This window comes from Heterodontus francisci, chromosome 7 (assembly GCF_036365525.1).
Source record: "Heterodontus francisci isolate sHetFra1 chromosome 7, sHetFra1.hap1, whole genome shotgun sequence".
In the NCBI taxonomy this organism is placed as follows: domain Eukaryota; kingdom Metazoa; phylum Chordata; class Chondrichthyes; order Heterodontiformes; family Heterodontidae; genus Heterodontus; species Heterodontus francisci.
The window spans coordinates 29,282,542-29,304,516 of NC_090377.1; the positions used below are offsets into that span (position 1 = coordinate 29,282,542).

General features: G+C 46.2%; 1 protein-coding gene across 4 annotated transcripts in view; it reads right to left on the reverse strand.

Annotated features, from left to right (window-relative positions):
• Positions 1-9,323: 9,323 nt before the first annotated feature.
• lypd6b (LY6/PLAUR domain containing 6B) overlaps positions 9,324-21,975 on the reverse strand; it is a 191,461-nt gene continuing 178,809 nt past the window's right edge. For all 4 annotated transcript variants that reach the window (XM_068034485.1, XM_068034486.1, XM_068034487.1 and 1 more), the window contains 3 exons: positions 18,237-18,335; positions 12,957-13,087; positions 9,324-10,686 (listed from right to left, as the gene is read on the reverse strand). In XM_068034485.1, coding sequence (XP_067890586.1) covers positions 10,516-10,686; positions 12,957-13,087; positions 18,237-18,335 — 401 coding nt within the window. In that variant the 3' untranslated portion in view covers positions 9,324-10,515. The remainder of the gene's footprint in view (positions 10,687-12,956; positions 13,088-18,236; positions 18,336-21,975) is intronic.

Here is a 21,975-nt window from a genome sequence, read left to right on the forward strand (position 1 = left end):
GACACTGATCTTTATCTTAATTTGCTTCTCTTTACTTTTTGGAAAGCAAGTATGAAATGCATTCTGGAGTTCAATCCAGAATCCCAGTAAGGATAGGACTCAATTTCTGTAGAGAGATAAAAGCAATGCCCAAGATTTTATCTCCAGCTACCTGATTCCATTAGCTTTACTCCTGCCTCCAGAACAATTTTCAAAGGAAGAAAAATATAAAAGGAACAGGACTGCTCGCCTGATCCACTGTCCACCTCTCAAGCTTCAGTTGCAGTTCGGCACCAATGACATGTCAGAAAAATCCTCCTAATATCTAAATATGTAATCTTACATACTGTAAAATTGCCGTGGCCTCCTGCTGCCTCTGGCAGATGGGAAATTAACATGTCAGAGTGGTGTCTCTCCAGAAACCCACTCCGAGTTTAAATCTAAAATAGAGTACTTTGTTGGTACGGCATGAATGAATGCATCATAGGGTGGTAAGGTGTCAATGTTACCCATCTGGATGCAGCTGCCAAAATGCCACCTCTTTTGTGGGTCCTGGCAAACTCATCTAGGAATGGCAGTTTTAACCTGCCTTTTGACGGTCTGGATCAGCAGAGGGGAAGATGCCAAGCTGTGTCAGCTAGTACATCAACATCTACCATGCCGCATGGAGAGCAATGGTCAGCTGTGGCCTGACACTTGGCTGCACCTTCTAGCTGGTATGCTGCAGTACTAAACTGTATGATGGTGCTGTAGAGTGGCACAGAGGTAAACCCTTCCACACCTACCCCTACCCTCCTTTTTGTAATTATCTAAGGAGCACCACCTCAATTTCAGCAGTCATCAAAGAGGATGCCAATTGTTGAGCTACACCATCACTTGTCTGTCATTTCATGGCTGTATCCACAATTCACTTTCCTTTCAAACCAGCCCGCCACTTCAGCCTTGACAAAGAGTACCGACAACTTTTCGTTCACCAAAAACTTTCTAAATTTTTGCTGTTCACCATGTGACATGCCCCTTTAATTGTCCCCATCCCTCTAAATTTAATTTACAAATAATTTTCCTCTCCTATCAGTGGGATCATCATTAGACCCAACTGAGTTCACACCTTGAGTTGTGAATACATATGCAAATGAGTTAGACCAGTAAACTGAGTATAATTAGCACTTGGGATTTAGGTGAGTCTTAAAGCAGTGCAATTGAAATTAGAAATGTTTTATATCTGATGACAAAAATTTGTCTGCAGTGTTTTTATTTGTAGACATTTCCCATGGTGTTGCTTATGGGAACTTGGATCAACACTGCCTTATAAGGTCAGGGATATTAGGCTATATATTATTGTGCTGTCAATTAGGGAGACAAAGTCTAATTTATGCTAAGCAAACAGAGGATGAGATCAATTAAAGTTGAAAGATTTTCTTTAGTGAGGGACGGGCGGCACAGTGGCGCAGTGGTTAGCACTGCAGCCTCACAGCTGCAGGGACCCGGGTTCGATTCTGGGTACTGCCTGTGTGGAGTTTGCAAGTTCTCCCTGTGTCTGCGTGGGTTTTCTCCGGGTGCTCCGGTTTCCTCCCACAAGCCAAAAGACTTGCAGGTTGGTAGGTAAATTGGCCATTATAAATTGTCACTAGTATAGGTGAAATATAGGGACAGGTGGGGATGTTTGGTAGGAATATGGGATTAGTGTAGGATTAGTATAAATGGGTGGTTGATGGTCGGCACAGACTCGGTGGGCCGAAGGGCCTGTTTCAGTGCTGTATCTCTAATCTAAAAAATGGCAGATTGAAAGCTTCTTACAAAACTCTGGACGCAATTCAGCACAAGGAGCAATTGCTAAGTTCAGTTAGAATCAACAAATATTCTGCCTCCTGCAACAATAAGATTTTGTTATGGCTGGGGGATTTTCTCTGTACACTGTCTTTCTTTCTCGTTTTTGAAGTGTAACACTTGAATTTGCAAATTGGCAGGAGTAATCAACAAAATGCACACATATATATCATATACACACAGATATGGACATACAAATACATACCTACACATGCTAACAAAAATTTAGATTTGTGCTGCTATTGGTATGCATGGGGATGCCCCATTCTATAAGGACATCGTAAATCACAATGTATTACGCTTTTGTTAAGTGTATGTGTGTGTCCCTTTAAGGCAACAAATCCAATTGCAGTTTTATGTTGGGGGAGGGGTATTGTTTGGGTCAGGGCATATTCACAGTCGAGGACAAGCTCCTAGTGGGATCCCTACCTCACAGGTGGCGCAGACTGCTTCCGTACTGTGAAAGTCAGCAGCCCAATGCAACTCCACATAATGCTCAAGGACAGCTAAGAGCAGCAAAGCTCAGTCTGGCTTCATGCAAGGCAATGGAAATGCCTGTGAAGGGCAGAGCACCTTCAAGGCCTTTCAAGGTTGCACATATTCAGGCTAGTAAAAAGTATACCCTGTTCCTACATGAACTTGGAAAGTTGGGCTGGAAAAGCTGAACGTGCAAACAAAATGTATTGCAACTGTTCCTTTCACGTGTCATATATGAGGCAGTTGGGTTTCAGTTTTCATAGAAAAACAAATTAAATTGTGGAATGTAGTCCCAAATTACCAATAAAGATCTTGAAATCTAATGTAAAAAAAAGGAATATAACTTATTCAATGGCCCTGAGGCAGTTTTTTAGTTGTACGTTGTATTTTAAGTTGTCACCCTTTTCTTCAGAAGCTATTTGCCAGCCATTCAAGAGTTTTGTAATTTGTTATGTATGTTTTTTCCCAGGGGTAGGTAAGGAGTGAGGAGTTGATGGGAAAGAGGGTGTGGAAGGGGGGTAGGGGGGGGGTGGAGCTGCAGCAAAAGGGAATAGGGAGTGGCATAAAGGGGTGGAGCAGAATATAGGTAGTAAGTTATCATTAATTCCCCTCCCCTGAAGTTTTACCCAAGTGCATATTGTGGTTATAGTGTAATTCTACACTGGCAATTAGAGTGTAAATGCAGAAAGAGTTTTAAGGTTTCCCAGTCAATGTTGGGAAAGCTCTTTCAGAATCCTGCACATAGGAAATTCCAGAAGCTGTGTTCCTGGTGATGACTGATGGAAGTCATGAGCATGTTTGAGTGCTTCTTTTAATTAGTATACATGTATTAAGTACTTAAACAACTTAAAGCTCAGTCACAATCAGGAATATGGCTTTTGAAATTTCCTCAGTGGAGGAGAGTAGGTGGTCAGGGTGGATGGGCAAATGAGTCAGGGACAACAGCTATAGTGGGCATGGACGGGACTAAGACCGCCTCAGCGCTCTGGATAGTAGCAGAGGAGGCAGGAGTGAGCGAGAAGGGGAAGCAGCAGCAGCATTGAGCAACATGCCTCATCTTTACATGCCTCAGGTGAGTGACGTAGCATCACATACCTTGAAGATAGTGATGAGAGGACTCAATGAGAGATAAATATAATAAATTGATGTTTAAACAGGATAGAACAGCATCGCAGACAGGAATGACAAAAAATATTCCAGCACATAAATATGACACTTACATGTGATGCACGAGACTCTTAAAATCTTAGCTAACTAGATAGATGCACTCTAAACACAGCCCCATATTTAAGCACATTAAAGGTAGCATGGTCAGTGATAATATAAATCCCTTCATAGCACACTGAGAGCTGGATTTAGTAGGCCCGTCACGGGTCCCGGCGGCGGACACGGAAGTGTGTGCCATCCCCGCATGTCACGTGTGCGGTTGCCCCACCGTGATCGCGCAGCGAGCGGCCAATTATCATCATGGAGGCACTGGGCCTGGCCCATCACGTGACGGGGGCGGGATTTGAGATGCTGAATATGGTATCAGATGACTCCAAAGCAGGTGCTGGCACCATATTTAAAGCCCTGCCAGTCCTGCATTCACTCCTGCCTGGTTTAAAAAAGTACCTTCCTGCGTGCCCTCTGCTGCCCCAGGACCCCTTCTGCTGCCTCTGCTGCCTGATAGGCAAGGAGCTGTATGCAAGCCTACAGCGACCAGGGCAGAAGGAAGACACCCGGTGGTCCCACGGTTTAGCGATGCCTCCCTCGAGATTCTCCACCTGGCTGCAAGGGAAAGGTGGGAGGTCCTCTTCCCCAGCGATGGCCAGAAGAGGTCCTCCCGCCTGACCAATCAAGCCTGGACGGAGATTGCAGAGTAGGTCAGCAGCCGTGGGGTCATGCTCTGAACGTGGGTGCAGTACAGCAAGAGGGTCAAGGACCTCCTTAGTTCTGCCAAGGTGACTGCTCCATACCTCCCTCCTTTTTAGGGTATGTAGCTACACAGGAGGAAGTGGGACAGGGGGAGAGAGGCAGCATAAAGGCAGTAGCAAAGGGGGTTATGCGTCACTTCATCATGACAGGTGTATGACTGCATCTCGGCCACCCTCATTTACAGCTCACCCCCATTAACTCCTCTGAGAGCAGATGGGAGCACAAGCTGTAAAGGAAACCCCAGTAGAGGATGAGGGTCTGCGACTAGCAGAACCGTCATGTTGATCTCTCAGCGAAGTATGACTATCTCCCTCTCTCCACTTGCAGGACAAGAAGGCGCATAACTGGAGGGAGACATCACAGACTGGTGGAGAGATCCCAGACATCCAGCCTCTCCCAAAGATTGAGGAGGAGGCACTTGAACTAGCAAGGACCCAGGGTGGCCGCTCAATGGCAGATGGTGAGACCAGCGTCTCGTGCAAGAGAGTGAGGATTGTCTTCCATCATCATACAGTTCACTTCTGGAGAACCACATCACGTATGGTTGACATGACGAGATCTGCACATCCTAACCCACACATGTTTGTGTTCTCTCATGCAGATCGGTGTCTGCAGGAGACTCTAGTAGAAGGGGGACCTAATTCCACCTGTGAGGATCCGGAGTCAGAGGATGCACCTTCCACCAGCGCAAATACTTTCAGCTTGGTGGGTTTCCACTTGGCTGCAGAATCAGGGTCACAAGCTGGTGAGAGCACCACACATTCACCTGAGCAGCTGGCTGAAGCTGAGGCTGAGGCAGCCGAGGCCTCAGACAGTCAGAGGACTGTGAGTGGCCAGGCCCATGCTGAGCCATGCTGGAGTTGCAGAGAGAGGTAAGGCAACATCTGGCAGAGCTGCCAGAGGCCATGCAAATCCATGAGCAAACGATGGAGGAGTCCATCCATTCCATGACTGCTGCCATGTCTCAGGCATGTGAGCAAATGGCTTCCTCTATGGAGAAGTTGCTGACCCTCATGGAGAGCCAGATCCTACAAATGCACGCAGATCTGCACACCATCGTCTTGGCCATGCAGCAGTGGCAAGGCAAAAGAAGGACAAGGCCCCTGGAGTCTTCTCTAGGTCGTCATCCTTTATTGGTCAGCAGGGAAGTTCAAGTGAGCCTTGAAAGGGAGGAGGAGAGACTGATCTCCACAGCTGGAGGCTCCCCTCAAGTCACTTTGAGCATGGATAGTGGCTCCTCAGTCCCTCTGCCAGTGAGCCCAGCTCCATTAGCCACGATGCCTGAGGAAAGCCCTGCACCAGTGCAGGAAACTCTCAGGCAGCTGGGGCCCTCCAGGCCTCAGGCAGCCGGAGGAAGGCCATCAAAGTCATCACAGGGCAGTTTGATCAGCATCCTTTCTCCAGCCCAGCTGCTAGTGCAGGGTTACACCTTGTAGAAGTACTCGTAAATGTATAAAGAAAAGCACCTAGAGGCACTTGGGGTTTCACGGGTGTTTGACATTTGACATTTGTTTTCTCGTAAAGTTCTTTTGTTTTTGAAATTAACTTGCATTATGGAAAATGCTTATTCTGTCATGCCTTAATTGTGAGCTGCTGACTTCACCTTTCCCCCTTAGTGGATGCCAATGTAGCCACAGCCCTCATTTGATTAGTGTCTCCCATGGGCCATAGCACATGGGTAAACTGGGCACTAGGCATGGAAGACAAGTAGAAAGGAAGCGACACACTGCATGCATTGAGGTGAGCATTGATTTTACACTGAGAGGCTATAAGGGTGGCTGGAAGTGGGTAAGTATGAGATTGTCTCTTACCTCATTGGCCCGTCACTCAATGTGCCTGGCCTCAGGTGCAAGGGGATTAACATCCTGTGCTGCCTGCTTACTAGCCTCCTCTGTGTCCTCCTTCTCAGTGGAGTAGTGGCAGTCAATCATGGCCTCATCATGCAAGGCCTCCCCCTCTCTGCAGTGTTAGATTGTGCGGAGCGAGACCCCAGCTGAGGCATATTGCAGGGCTCCACCAGATTGACCTAGGCAATGGAATCTCATCTTCAGCAGCCCAATGGCCTGCTCGTTGGTCACTCAGGTAGAGCCATGCCAATTGTTGTACCTGTCCTCTGCTGCGGTGCGAGGATTTCTCACAGGTGTCAGTAGCAAGGTCTTCAATGGATAGCCCTTGTACCTGAAAATCCATCCCTGAAGGCAAGCACCTGGGACTGTCGAAGTATGTAGCTGTCGTGACTGCTTGCCGGGAAGCAGGCGCACACCTGCAGGAAACGCTTATGGTATTCACAGACCAGTTGCATGTTGATTGATGGAAGTCCTTCCTGTTGATGAAGGTGGCTGGCTGGTCCATTAGAGCCTTGATGGCCACATGTGTGCAATCTCTCACACCTTGCACTTGGGGGAATCCACTGATGGTCCTGAATCCAATGGCCTTCTTGTTGGCCTGACTGTCAGTGTCGGTCCAGTAGCACACATAGTCGCCGGCCCTCTTGAACAGGGCATTGGCCACCTCCTTGATGCAGCGATGGGCTGCTGCCTGGGAGACTCCACTCATTTCCCTGGTGGATCCTTGAAAAGATCCAGATAAGTAAAAGTTAAATGCCACAATGATTTTCAAGGCCATGTGCATAGGTCGCAACTCATCCTGCAGCAGGGCGCATGAGTCAGTGATCGTCTCCCTGGAGAGCCGTAGTCTTCGCTGACAATGCCACTCAGACATTTCGAGAATGCCAACTCAAGTCCGGTACACATTCTGGTGCAGGTGGGGCCTTCTTAGCATGGCCAGCTGCTGCTGCACTCATCATGGGAGCTTCATGGGCAGACCCTGCTACATCCTGGCCCTCCCTCCATCGGAGGCGCTGCATCACGCCATGGGGGTCCAAAAAGACAGGGTGTATGAGACCCATGCCAGGTGATCAGTGGGCCTCTAGAGCGCCGTCCTTGCAGAGATGCACATGGCCTGGCAGCTTTTCCTTTGCTATTTATCCCGGCAGACTCACTAATGGCCCTCAGTTCCCACCCTTGCTGATAGCTGAGCACCACACCCAGCAATATGGGCATCCGACCCTCTCACCCAACAGTTTGGGTACCAGATTATGCCACCAAAAACCAAGCCACTCCTTGCAGACCACCCGACACCCAGCACCCCCTTGCAGAAAAATTGAGACCTTGCTCACCCAGTACTGCCACCTGCGACCAAGCTCACCTGGTACTGCCACCCGAGACCTAGCCAACGCACGCAGAGTGTTCAGCATTGCAGTCCGACAATGGGCTACGCTTCCCCCTCTTCCCCTATGCAGTTCTGGTCATGGCTGCCTACTCGTCGCGACACTTTGGTGCCCCAGCTTTCAATGGCTGGGATTTAGAAGGCATGTGAGGGCTGCTTGTTGTCCACTTAATTCCAAGCCCCCCCCCAGTGAATCACCTACAATTACATGCAAATGCATTAAAGCTAACTGTTCTACAATTTAAATTACACTCCTGTCGCGTGGGGCGGCAGCTTTCCTGTCGCTGACTAAATCCGAAACCAACGTCACGGTATCGGATTTCTGGGCGGACCCATCCGACCGTCTTCTCCTGCCACCCCATGCCTCCATTCCTGCCCCAAACAGCCGCATTAAATTCAGCCCTGGAAGTGCAGATCTAGAACAAGCTGCCAAGAGGTCCATGAGGCCTTCTAACCCAGTGCACAGGAAAATTATTTGTTCTTTTCTGTAGCCCTCCCCCGACATTTGGAAGTTGTAATCCATAAATAATAAATACTGTAAGTGCAGGGAATAGCTTTTATTCCCAGTAGCCTGCTTCCTACAAAAACAAAATACTACGGATGCTGGAAATCTGAAATAAAAACAGAAAGTGCTAGAAATACTCAGCAGGTCAGGCAGCATTGATGAAGAGAGAAACAGAGGGGGGAATTTTAAGCCCTTCCCCACAGCAGGTTTGGAGATGGAGAGGGCATATAATCAGGTGGGATGATGGTGGGGAGGGGACCAACACCAATGGAGGCCCTTAACTGGGCAATTAATGCCTAATTAAGGGCCTCAGCCCACCGCCACCGCATTTAGCCGTGCGGCGGGAGGCTCTGTCACCAGATGGGAAGCATGTCACGAAAAACAGTGCGGGCTGTTTGCCAGCTCCGGGAGGAGTGAGGAGGGGGTGGGGGAGAGGACCCTTGTTAAAAGGCACTTAGTGCCTGAACGAGGGACCTGGCATCAGGAAGGGTGGGGGGCCCACTGAGATCCACCCTCCTGCCCTTGCTACCAACCCCCCTACACCACAACCCCCACCCAGCAAGACCCCTCCTGCCATGGCCTACCTGTGGTCTGGGTCCAGCACCACTCCTGGGCCTTGGGTGAGTGCTCCACCGGCAGCAGCCACCACCTGGTGCTGTTCAGTTAAAAGCTGCCAGCCTCTGATTGGCCGGCAGCTCTGAGGGCGGGATGTCCGTCGCTGGGGTCTTTGATCCCGTGGAAGGCCCGCCACTGTCCACTTAAGTGCCTAATTGGCACTTGATTCGGCGAGCCTCCCACAGAAGAGGCGATGCAGGGTTCTCGGCGTCACTTTTTCCAAACGTCAAGACCCCCGTCACCCGGCTAAACCCCCGGCCAGAGATAACTTTTCAGGTCGATGGCCTTTCATCGGAACTGCTGCTTCCTATTTCTATTGCCTGTGTCATAATAATCTTGTTGAGCAATATCCCTCCTTCGGATGGAACCTTCATGGCCCAAAGAGAGGATTTCCATGTTTTAATAGGCTTTTCTACCGTATCATACCATAAGTTGTTACTTGTACACAAGCTTGACCCAATTGGTAGCACTCTTGTCTCTGTGTCAGTAGTTAGTGAGATCAAGTCCCACATCAGTACTTGAGTACACAATTTAGATTGTATTCTGTCCCTCAGTAGTACCATTGATTGACGTGCCATTGAATGAGATCTGACAGATATTAAAGAAGTCATGGCACTTTTTAAAAAGGAGAAGCAAAGAGACCTGGTCAAGATTCTTCCCTCAAGCTAAAGCACCAAGCATTGTGATATGTGGCTAGTGCAGAACGACTGTGCATTTGGCCAAATAATAATAGTCACTCCAGTCCAAAAGTAATTTATTGTATAAAATGCTTTCGGATGTGTTTTTCTTTCTTTAAATCAGAGGACACCTATCCTCAGATACAGAGCGTGACTTCAAAGCAAAATTATCCATTATTACAATTGAATCTTCTGATTACAAAGGAGTAGGACACCATTAGTTAGCGCTCTCATATTGTTTACAAACATCCAAAATCTACCTTCAACCATAACATATTGCCCAAGGATTCTGTCTCAGTTAAATAGTTATAAATGCTATTGTTTTATGTTTTTATGGCTGATAGTTTTCCAATTTCTTTTTGTCTTATTGCCAAAAGAAATTTTACCTTGCATAGAAGAAATTTTTTTCCCACAACTACCATCCACCATATTATCATCATAGAAATAGCCTTATAACATAAATAGCAGGCACAGACATAAAAGGTGGAGAGGGGGAATATACTGTGATTAGTTCTGAGAAAATTGTAAAGAATGACTGCTAAGTTACCATTGAAAATCTGTATTTCTGCTCCTCTGATTTTATCCAGTGAGAAGCCAATTAAAACAGACCAGGGAGATCGCAAATTCAATCGTTGGTCTTCCCTGAGTTAGTTGATTTGCACCTGGGCTGAGGTAGGGGAAGATAATTGGCCTCAATACACCAGAGTTAAGAAGGGGAAAAATTGGTCAATGTTTCTGCTCCAGATCACTGTCTAGTAACTCCCACTGCAAGTGTGTGAACGTTAGATAAAGATGGCTGTTGATCGTTCATGACTGAAGAGCTTGCAGACACGCACTGCCAAGGTTCACATGTGACTTATAACCACTTAGTTGAGGTGCAAGAAGGGAACTCGTGTCCATGAAACTATACCTTGCAAATTGATCAACACTTTCAGCAGAGGAAGAGAGGGCAGAAAAATTGATTCAGAATAAAAGAAAAAGGAAATCTGTATTTATCTTCGAAAAGAGTGTGCTAACTGTCTTGTGACCTTCCTCATTTGACCCTTAAGAGTCATTGACCTGAGGTCAGCAGTCTGTTGCAACAGCAGTTTTTCACATCAGTTCAGCTCCATGTCCAGTCTTTGTGATTCCAGTGCACAAAATGGCAGCATGTGCCTATCACCGACCGGTGAAAATATCTGGGAATATTTTGAAGAAGACACTTATTTTTCCAAAGTCCAAAGCTGGCATCTGTCAATATGGCTGATGCACATAAGAAATCAACTTGACTCGACTCCGCTTGCTCTAGTGTCATACCAAGAGAACAACTAGTAGTGCTACTGTGATCCTGGTTATACTCAGCACCCTATTGTTGGCAGATGAAGAGAACCTGTGGTGTTGTTTAACTACAAGCACTGCATTTGTGTGGTTCGTTGGCACTTCAATGTTGCAGATCATCCCTTCACAACAGGAAGTACACTCCTGAAACAAAAACAAAAACAAAATGCTTCCTGATTAAGTGTTTCCACTCAAATTGCATTCCCCTCCAATTATAGACTTCCAATGCATGCATAATATCCATCTGTTCCCAGTGCCATTCATTTCCAGGATACTTTACTGCTTCTGGTTGTATAGTGTTTGTGTACATACCACCCTGACAGCTACTCTCTCTTCTACTTTTCCTGCCAATTGCCAAAATAAAACCATGGGATGAAGTGTACAAATCAGCCTAATTAGGGTCTACTGAGAAAACTGTCAGAACCAAACCCATTTTGTCTAAATTGTCTCTATTCATAACTGGTTAAAGAGTTCTGTCTCATTTCTGGCAACATTAGATATAGAAAAGCCAGCTGATAAGTTTGGAGAATGTTTTGAAAAAGGGGTAACACAGGGTATAGGCACTGTCTTTTTGGCCTTTAGGCCTAGTTTTAAGTCTAACTGAGGCTAGTAGGAAGGAAGTCACCTCTCTACATTGACTGTAAGAGTCCAACATAAAGTAAACTTGAGTAATTGCAAACCAGTTTTTAAATGGCCACTGCAATACAACAGCACGAAATTGCCTCAGATTTGACAATCAGTCGCAGGTACCTTGAGGATAAGGTCTGGGAAATAGAAGAAATAAAAAATGTTACAACAGTGCAAAAGGTTTTTTTTTCCTATATTAGGGATAAAGTAGACGGAACTTTATTTTACGTCACAATGTCCTTGAAGTTGACAATGGGTTCCCAAAATTGAAATCATTCAATTTCCAGGCACAAGCACTCTTTGATAAACAGGAAAAACAATTACCATTCTCTTTTAATGTATTAGGGACAAATTTTCCTAATTTTAGTGATACAGTATTTGTAAGCATAAAGCAGTATCCCCAATTTATATTTACTTCCGCTTTTTGTGCTAAAGTTACCAAATGGAGACAAATATTGCCCAACATTACATTACCTATGTGCCATTTCCACTTGGTCCCGTTGCATCAGTCATATTGGATTACTGTTAGGATTTGTTAGTTAAGGTCATCAATGACCTTCCTTCCATCATAAGGATAAAAGTGGGGATGTTCAGTACCATTCGCAACTTCTCAGACACTGAAACAGTCTCTGTTCGTATGCAGCAAAACCTCGACAACATTCAGGCTTGGGCTGATAAGTGGCAAGTAACATTCGCGCTATACAAGTGCCAGGCAATGATGATCTCCAATAAGAGAGAATCTAACCATCACTCCTTAACATTCAATGGCATTACCATTGCTATATCCCTCACTATCAATGTCCTGGGGTTACCATTGGCCAGAAACTGAACTGGACAGCCACATAAATACTGTGACTACAAGAGCAGGTCAGAGTCTGGGAATTCTGCGGCGTGTAGCTCACTTCCTGACTCTCCAAAGCCTGTCCACCATCTACAAGGCACAAGTCAGGAGTGTGATGGAATCCTCTCCACCTGCCTGAATGAGTGCACCTCCAACAACACTTAGGAAGCTCGACACCATCCAGGACAAAGCAGCCCACTTGATTGGCACCCCATCCACCGCCTTCAACATTCACTCCCTCCACCACCGAAGCACAGTGGCAGCAATGTGCACCATCTATAAGATGCACTGCAGCAACTCACCAGGCCTCCTTCGACAACACCTTCCAAACCCTCGACCTCTTCCACCTAGAAGGACAAGGGCAGCAGACACATGGGAACACCATCACCTGCAAGTTCCCCTCCAAGCCAAACACCATCCTGACTTGGAACTGTATTTCGCCATTCCTTCACTGTTGCTAGATCAAAATCCTGGAACTCCCTCCCGAACAGCACTGTGGGTGTGCCCGCACCCGATGGACTGCAGCTGTTCAAGAACACAGCTTACCATCACCTTCTCAAGGGAAATTAGGGATGGGCAACAAATGCTGGCCTTGCCAGTGTAGCCCATGAAACAAATAAAAAAAAGTTATGTATATTTGAAAGGGATGCTATTAGGAACACATTCCACGTGCAAATATTTATCTTATATGCAAGTAAAATAGAGAGAACAAAAAGTTTTAAAACTGAGTCTACGAAGGATATTGAACCAAATCAAAAATATTGATATTTCTGTCCAGTTGAATATGAAATTTATTTATGGTTTCATTTACGCAGGCTTTAACAGGGAGAATGCTGGGAGAACTGCCCACTCGTTAATACTTGGGCACCTTTGCTTAAATACGTCAAAGAATCCTTTAAGTGCAGAAGGAAGCCATTCGGTCCATTATGCCTGTGCCAGTACTTACCATATGACCAAACTTCCTGATGTGACGGCAGCCAACTGAATGACATTCCTCCTTTGAAACACATTTCTTTGAGACTGATTCACTCCTGCCATGGCTTGTAAATCTGTGGACTGTGAGGCAATACTCTGTATCTGTGCCATGAAAAGACAAAGATGAAGATTTAGAACTATTTTACCATTTACAAACCCCTTGGGAGCCATAAAAACAAGTCATCCAAAGTTTCTCAGGGAATTTTTTCTCTATATAGTAATGAACGTTATCCTGGCCATAAAAAAACATTTAGTTCCTCATAAAGTGTAAATTCCTAACTTTGGTCCTTTTAGGTAAATAAAGGACAGCCTAATGCACAAATGGAATGACAATTATTCCCCCAATACCTGGTTAAAGGCAACAATATCTCCAAGTCACATACCTTTACTCTTTGGTCATGACATTTTCTGCATTTTTCTTCATTAGGTATTTATCTTAGAAAAGTGCTCACTAACTTTTGACAATTTTTCATACTTGTTATTCTCAGAAACAACCCCACAAAGTCGTTCCCATTATTTGGTATTCGCTTTACTGAATTTCTGTAAGTGATATTGATAATAATGAAGCTTCTGTCAAGGTTAATTTGAAGTATTAACATTCTATTTTGCTTCATACATTGTAATTAATAGTTACCAGTGAAAGCATTCACTCAATTACTCTTTTTCTCCCAATTTTCTTCCTTTCCCTCTCAACGCCATTTAGTACTTGCTAAGGTATGTTCCTGCAGCCACTAATTACCCTCCAGATCATCTTCATTTTTTTTTAACGAGCCTTGGCAGTGAATGTCACAAGGCTTTTCCACTCTAAGGATTCGGGTTCAACCTAAACTCACCTTCACCTGAAACTTCCACATGCATAGGCTAGTTTCCACTCTGACAGGAGACCCAAGGTAATTTCTATCATTGAATCTTACAGCACAGAAGGAGGACATTCCACCCATTGGTGCCTGTGCCAACTTTGAAGGAATTACCCAATTAGTCCCTCTTACCCGCTCTTTCCCGCTGGTAGGATTTGACGCCTCATTATCTGGATTGCAAGTCTAGCACCCCTTCTGGCATCCTAGCTGATTTTAGCTAACAGTCTAAACCAAGTATTAAACCTGGGATCTTCCTAAGAACATAAAAAATAGAAGGAACAGACAATTCGGCCCCTCGAGCCTGCTCCACCACTCAACATGATCATGGCTGATTTTCTGCCTCAACTCCACTTTCCCGCCTCTCTCCATATCCCTTGATTCCTTGAAAGATCAAAAACCTGTCTCTCACAGCCTTGAATATATTCAATGATGGAACATCCACAACCCCCTAGGGTGGAGAATTCCAAAAATTCACAAACCTCTTAGCTAAGAAATTTCTCCTCACCTTAGTCCAAAATGGCTGGGAGACCCCTTATCCTGAGGCAATGCTCCAGTGTTCTAGATTCCCCAGCCAGGGGAAACAACCTCTCAGTGACTCCCTGTCAAGCCCCTTCAATATCCTATATGTTTCACTGAAATCATCTCTCATTCTTCTAAACTCCAGAGTATATGCCCAATTTACTCTTTCATCATCGGACAATCCTCTCATCCCAAGGAACCAATTTAGTGAACCTTTGCTGTACTGCCTCCAAGGCAAGTATATCCTTCCTTAAATATCTTAGCGATCTGTGTAATGTGGCAGGGTTACTTAGTAATCTCATAGTAAAAGATTCTCTGAGAAAAAGTGATTATAATGCAGTTGAATTCCTTATTAAGTTTGAGAATGACATACTAGAGGCCAAAACAAAAATCTTAAACTTCGCCAATTTTCACTCTAGTAGATTATTTTTCCCTAGTCATGGTAGCCAACTGCTGGAAAATATTGCTCCACAATGTGTTAATAAGGATCTAAAAAAATAATGAAAAATCAGTCCAGATGTAATAAGAAAAATATATACAGATGTGCAAATTGCTGTAATGTTAAACAGGCAGTGATTCTTGGTGAACTTCGGACTATTCCTTCTCCTGGTATCATTCTGGGCTTTTTCCCCACTAAGAGACCTTTTAGGATAAGGTGCAGACATTGGTGTACCAACATCTTGCGTTACTGTGAAGCTGAGCTCAAGTTTGCATTCAATATTTCCCACACCTTGAATTCTTATTTGGTTCATGTAAGGAAGATGCCAAACAAAGATAAGGTACTTCCCATGGGGAAAAAGGGAAAAAAATAATCAGACAACTGGCCATCATGGACCACTGTCACATAGAACGTGGCAGGACAGGAGGTTATTAAGCAGCACTGGCTGACACATGAATCTAAATCTGCCCTGACTGTTTGTTGAACTGGGAACTGGCAAAAATGCTTATGGCTAGGTCAAATTCATTAATGTCTACAGGATCTGAAAAAACATCAAAAAAAAATTAGAATGGCCAATCATCTTCAATTAAAGGGATACTGTGAGGTAAGGCCTTAGAATGACTTTATCCTCAAATGTTCAGTGGAAAAGGTGATGTGTGTATGTAATTAGAATTAGTATTAGAATTTAAAATGAAAACAGACCCTGAGATAACTAGTTTCTGGATTGGACCTGCCATCTTCATAGTATTTGCACAGTTACATACTAAAACATCTTTACCTAGCCTCAGTTCCTTGCAGCCCATGGTTTTATTGGAGTCGTATGGGGTCATGGGAGCAGAGGTATTGGTGATGAGGCATCACATTTCTATCCTTAGGTTTTAACACATAAGGGTGGAAATTGCTGTGTGATGACAGACAAAGACCAGGCTTGCAACAAATTCTTCTCTCCACTATTTTAAGTGGGGGCATTTTAAAATATATGGGTTAGTACCTGAGAGAGGAATGTGATACGATAGTGTTAAGCCGTCATACAATTACATCACCAATAATAATTTCGACCTTATAGTAAAGATGGGTTCTTCAGATGGGATGGTTATATAATTAACTTCTAAAGACGTTCTAATAAATTACATGCAAGACGGTTTTTTTCTTTACTGAAGATTTATCCACTTTCTGTTTAAAAGCCATTCTGGATTCTGCTTCCACAACTATTTCTTGTCGAGCTTTCTCAACGCTTTGTACAGGTTTAGCATTACCTTTCTGCTTTGTGGAGATGGGGTTACTTGCTCAGTTGGGACGGCCCACTAGCATCTACAAGGAGGCTTCAGTGTTGCCCTTCCTCATCCGATTTTGTAAGACCCACAACTACTTCAACAGAGGGCAAAGAAAAAAAATTTGGGAAAAAAACACAGCTCCAAAAGCAGCCAGGACTCTCAAAAAATAAGGTACTTAATCCTGTCTGGGATTGATTGTCCCTGGCTATCTACAGGTTTAGAGCCTTTCAAAAGGCCTCAGCATCAGCCCTTAATGAAATTCCTGGGATAACTGACTATGATGGCATCTGTCCGTCTGAGGGGACGATGGACAGCGCCCAGGTTGTATGTCACTTCTAGATTGAACATCGTCACTTGTGGTTTTACCACGAAGCTGGAGTGTCTTCTCCAGCGCACAGGGCTGGGCAAATAGCATGGAGGCCCTGACTCTGCCAAGCATCAGGAACCTCCCCCACCAGCCCCCCCCCCACCCCACCCACCCCACACCCCTCTGCATTAATACTATTCTCTAAAGGAAAGGGAAAAACAAGTACTGTTTGGTACCAGCTCTGCTGTAAGAGTTGCCGGAAAGCTGCCTAATAAATGACAGATAACCTTCTGTGGACTCCACTCTGGATTTTCTGTCGGGGTTTACTCCCTTAGCCGCCTTCTCTCCCGAGACACGCACGAGGAAGTGAGGCTAATTATCCATAGCTGGAGGCCGGGTTTTGTGGTCACCAGGCGGAATCACATGCTGGTGGGCCTGCATGCCACGCGTTTGGGGGCCAGGCCTCCTCCGAGAGTCCTGGGATAAATACATCACAGAGAAAGGAAGATACGTGAATAGGGTGAGATGAAGTAAATAGAGTGGGGGGAGGCTTAAATTAAGCATAAACACTGAATGGCCTGTTCCTGTGGTGTAAATTCTATGTAACTCTATCTCAGAACCCCCCTCTGCCCCACCCCAGCATACTCCCTTGCCACTGGGGGCAGGAGGGGGAAAGGGGAGGTGTAGGCAGAGGTTCACCCACTTTCTCCACTGGAAAACGGTAAACAGCAAGAAATGAGATCCTAAAGGAACTAGGTTCTGCCCCAAATTCTGCCCCATCTCCATAACTGTAATATGGTGCCCATCATCTCTGGCTTTCCCATGACAGCTTTAGCATGGCGTATATGGTTAATCAGACACATAAATGCTATAAAGGAAAGAATTGATTTTTCATTAGACAGCAGTGCGTTGAAAACAAATATTCAAGCATTATTTATCCGAGCATGCCAAAAATTTTGGCCACGTCTAGGCTGCTTTTGCTCTTTGCAGTTAGTTGGTGCAGGCTTATGGAAAATGGAACAGGTAAAGCATTTGAGAGGGTGCTTTTTGTGTGGATGTTAACATCGCCTTTCTCAAATTTATGGAAAAATTCTATATTTCCAATTTACAGTGAACAAAAATCTGATTGCATGTTATGCAATTTTGTCTGAAGATAATTATTAAGCATATATGAAGTATTTAATGTGCAGATTAGAGAAGCTTTAATATGGCTTCACCTTTGGTGTCACTGACAGGGAAAAGTGAATGGTGGCGGGGGTGGGGTGGTGGAATAAAAGCATTGTCCAATTTGCACTGGGCATTTCTCCCATCCCAATAACAGCACTTGCACCAATGCATCACTTGACAACTGACGCTTGTGCTATACTGAATTAGATACAATGAGGTTGGCCATCCAGCACATCTACCTCATCCTTCCAGCACAAGTCAAAAGAAAAAGGTTAAAACTGCAAAACAATGCTAATAATAAAGAACCAACCTTTCCATTTCAATTTGAATCATTATTTTCTTCTAAAGTCTGACTAAATATTGTAATAGCAATTTCAACAGCTGGCTCGATGCAAGCATTTGTCATCTATAAATCTAAACACTGAGTAAAATTATTTAAGAAGCAAGCATCAGAGCTATACATTATTTTTTGATTGACCAGCCTGAAGTACTGTGTAAAACTGAAACATCCTGTCACACTGACTGACCTCTCAGAGCCTTTTTTAATTGGTCAAAGTAAAACAGACAGTTGCTGCTATTGAAACGGACTATTTACAAAGAGATCTTTGGACTATCAATCAGACCATAAGCTGTAAATCTCCCGTAAGAAGCCTGCTGAATTGAGCAACTTTGGCTACAAGATACTTACGCTGAGGGCACCATTTATCTTCAGCCCATCTGTTACACTCATAATTGTTCAATGCATTGTTGCAAGTAAAGCACTTGAAGCTGTTTGGAAATGGAGTCGCTGTGAAAAAAAGAGAAAGTTCAGTAAATTGGGGCCAGCTAATCATTCTATAGAACAGACAAGATAGCTGGAACACTGCAAGGGTGCTGAGATGATCAGTACTGTAAATATATACTTTTAGACCAGCTCTGAATAAAACACACCAGTGGTTTTGTATCACCAAGTTTAAATCTCCTTTGAAAAAACACTTTCCCAATATTACGGATGAGAGTAATCAGGAAGGGGTATGTTCATGCCACAAATGCAGCACCAAAGTGAGGCAGCTTCCTTTTTATTGCAGCCCGAATCCAGAGAAAAGGCCCGATCCCACAACAAAGATAAGTGGAGTGACATTCCCAACATGAGGCAGCCTTACTTTTCGTTGTGCCCAGCTCCAGTTTTGATAGGCAACAATGATTTGACTCCAGAAAAGGCCACACAGCAGCTGGACATGTAAACAGATCTGTTGTGCCCAAAGGGTTAACGAACGACTGCTATATTTATTTTGACAGTTGTGAAATTACAGTAATAAGGATCGTGAATGTGATTGGGATATTATGAATAGAGAGGGTGGAATGTTATGCTTTCCTCTGCAGCGGGTTTGGTCATGGGGTGGGGGGGGGGGGGGGGGGGAGCATAAAATCAGGTGGGATGGTGGCGGCAGCCTGCTTCCACCAAAGATTTAGTCTGGGGCGGGAAGGCCTGTGAACGGCCTTCCTGCCCCTCTGCCAATTGAGGCCCTGAACTGGGTAATTAGCCCCTAATTAAGGGCCTCTTCCCACTGCAGCCACAATTACTCATGTGGCGAGTGGCCCTGCTGCCGCACGGGAAGCACGGCACGAAAAAACTGTACGGGCTGCTTCCCGGCTGCAGAGGACCCTCCTTCAAAAGCACTTAGTGCCTGAACAAGGGACCCGGTACCGGGAAGGGGGTGCCCGCTGAGGGCCAGCCCCCCACTGCCCTAGCTACTGACTCCCCTTCCCCCCCATCCCCCGTGACCCTTACCCCACGAGACCCCTCCTGTCCTGATCTACCTTGAGTCTGGTTCCAGAGCCACTCCTCAGTGTCTGGTCACTACAGCTACAGCAGCAGCCACCGCCTCTGATTGGTCAGCAGCTCTGCAAGGCCGGGACTTCCAGCGACATGGTCCTAAATCATACAGAAGGCCTGCCGCTGTCCAGTTAAGCGCCTGATTGGCACTAGATTTGGCAGGCCTTCTGTATAAGAACTGACATGGGGATCTCGGCGTCGGTTAACCCCAACATTGAGACCGCCCCCGCCAGTACAAAATTCCACCCAGAGTGTACATTCATCAGAGAACCTATCAAGAAAACACTCACCAATATCATAACTATATGGCTCCCAAGGTTCAAGATTACCAAGGTCAAGGTTCCTTCATCACAACACAGTTCTTTTAATCACTTATAAATAACCATTCATCGAGACATATGAGGCTCCATTATAATTGACACTAGAAAATTTAACAAAGTGATTCTTGAAAACGCAGCCGACAGGGACGTCATCCGACTGCACCAACCTGCGCACAAACGGGCTCCTGCTCTCTGCGCGTGCGCTGCGTTCCGCATTGCCAAGACCGGTTGGCGCGTGCGCGGATGACGTCATCTCGTAAATTGCCAGGACTGGTACATGCATGCCCAGATGACGTCATCGCATAACGCGGGAGAGAGCGCAAGCGGAGAAGCAGGGAGAAAGCGGGGTGTGGGGGAGAAGCGGGGTGTGGGGGAGAGAGCGGCGTGTGGGGGAGAAGTGGGAGAAGCGGGGTGTGGGGAGAGAGCGGGGGAGGGAACGACCGAAAACCTTGGTGGCGGCAGGTGCGCTCTCCTCCTGCCCCCCCCACCCACTCTCTCCAGCAATTCCACCCCCCCCCCTCCCCTCGATCTCTCCGGCCATTCCCCCCGCCCACTCCCTTCGGCCATTCACCTCCCCCCCGCCCGCTCTCTCAGGTCATTCCGCCCCCCACCCCCCCCGCCCACTCTCTCCGGCCATTCCCCCACCCCCCCCCCTCTCCGTCCATTCCCCCCCCCCCTCTCCGGCCATTCCCCCCCCCCCCCCCTCCGGCCATTCTCCCCCCCCACCGCCCACCCGCTTTCTCCGGCCATTCCCCACCACCCCCTCCCGCTCTCTCTGGCCATTCCCCAGCCAGCCGACCTCTCCGGCCATGTGTTTACATTGCCTTTGCGTGATTATTTGAGCAGCGCCAGATTTAGTTCTGGCAGCTGCCTGAACGTCGCTGACTGTAATGTTTTAGTTGAACAGGCTGCATTTGCACATGTGCCAGTGCAGCGCCACCTGGTGGCTGCGTTGTCAGCAAACGCAGCCAAAATTTAATGCTAGTTTCACAGTTCCCAGCATTCATGTTTCATTAAAATGAAAAAAAAAAAATCACTTTGTAAATACTTTGGAAGTGGCTTTGAGTGCTCCAGTTACATTCGGAACTATCAGACATGTTAATAATCAGCTTCAGCCATATCAATATAGATCAGGGTTGTCCAACCGTTTCGGGTGGAGGGCTGCATTCGATTTTTGCTCAGTCCAGGGGGGCCGGTGAGCAAATTTCGAAAGATAAAGGCATTAAAAATTTATCTTTCTAATAAAAACAACAAGTGTGCATTTTTGTGAAGAAGCTTTAAATGAGAATACTAATTTATTGACTGACTTTCTTGTCACTATATTGAAAACTGATTTTGTGACATACCTGGCATTGTTTTTGCTTGCATAATTAGTCAATCTCTGTCCACAGACTTGATATAGCGATGTAGAGTATTCTGGATATGTGTCCATCTTTAAGAAGAGACCTTGATCTCTCTCCCCCATCTCCTCACTCTGTGTGTGTCGTTCTCTCTTCCCTCCCCACCTCCCCTCTAGGACTAGGGGACACAGATTGAAAGTTTTGTGCAAAAGTTGCAGGGGGAATGTGAGGAAGCACTTTTTTACGCAGTGAGTCGTAATAACCTGGACCTCGCTGCCCACAAGGGTAGTGGCAGAAGAGATGATCAATTACTTCAAGAGGAAGTTGGATGGCCACCTTTGAGAAATAGACTTACAGGGCTACGGGAACCGAGCCAGGGAGTGGGACTGACTGCATAGCTTTGTGGCAAGCGGGCATGAGCTCGATGGACAGAATGGCCTCCTTGTGTGCTGTAAACGACTCTTTGACTCTCACTCCCCACCTCCCCCTCTCTGTCCCATTCCCCCCTCCCCCTCTTTGTCTCACTTTCCCCTCCCATCTCTCCTCCCTCCATCGTTATCGCTCCACCCTCCTCTCACTCTCTCTCTCTGTCCCCCTCTCTCTCTATTCCCTCCCCTCTCTCTGTCCCCCCTCACTCTCTCTCCGTCCCCCACCCTCTCTCTCTCTGTCCCCCCCTCACTCTGACCCCCCACCGTACCCCTTTATTCTCTCTCTCTGCACCACACTCTCTGTGCCCCCTCACTGTCTTGCTCTCTGTACCCCCTCTCTCTCTGTTCCCCCCTCTCGCTGTCCTCCCTCTCTCTCTCCCCCCATCTCTCTCTCTGTCCCACCTCTCTTCTTTCTCTGTCCCCCCTCTCTGTGTCCCCCCTTTCTCTCTCTCTCTCTATCCCCTCACCTCTCTCTGTCCCACCCCTTTCTCTCTTACCCCCCTCTCTCTCTGTCCTCCCCCCT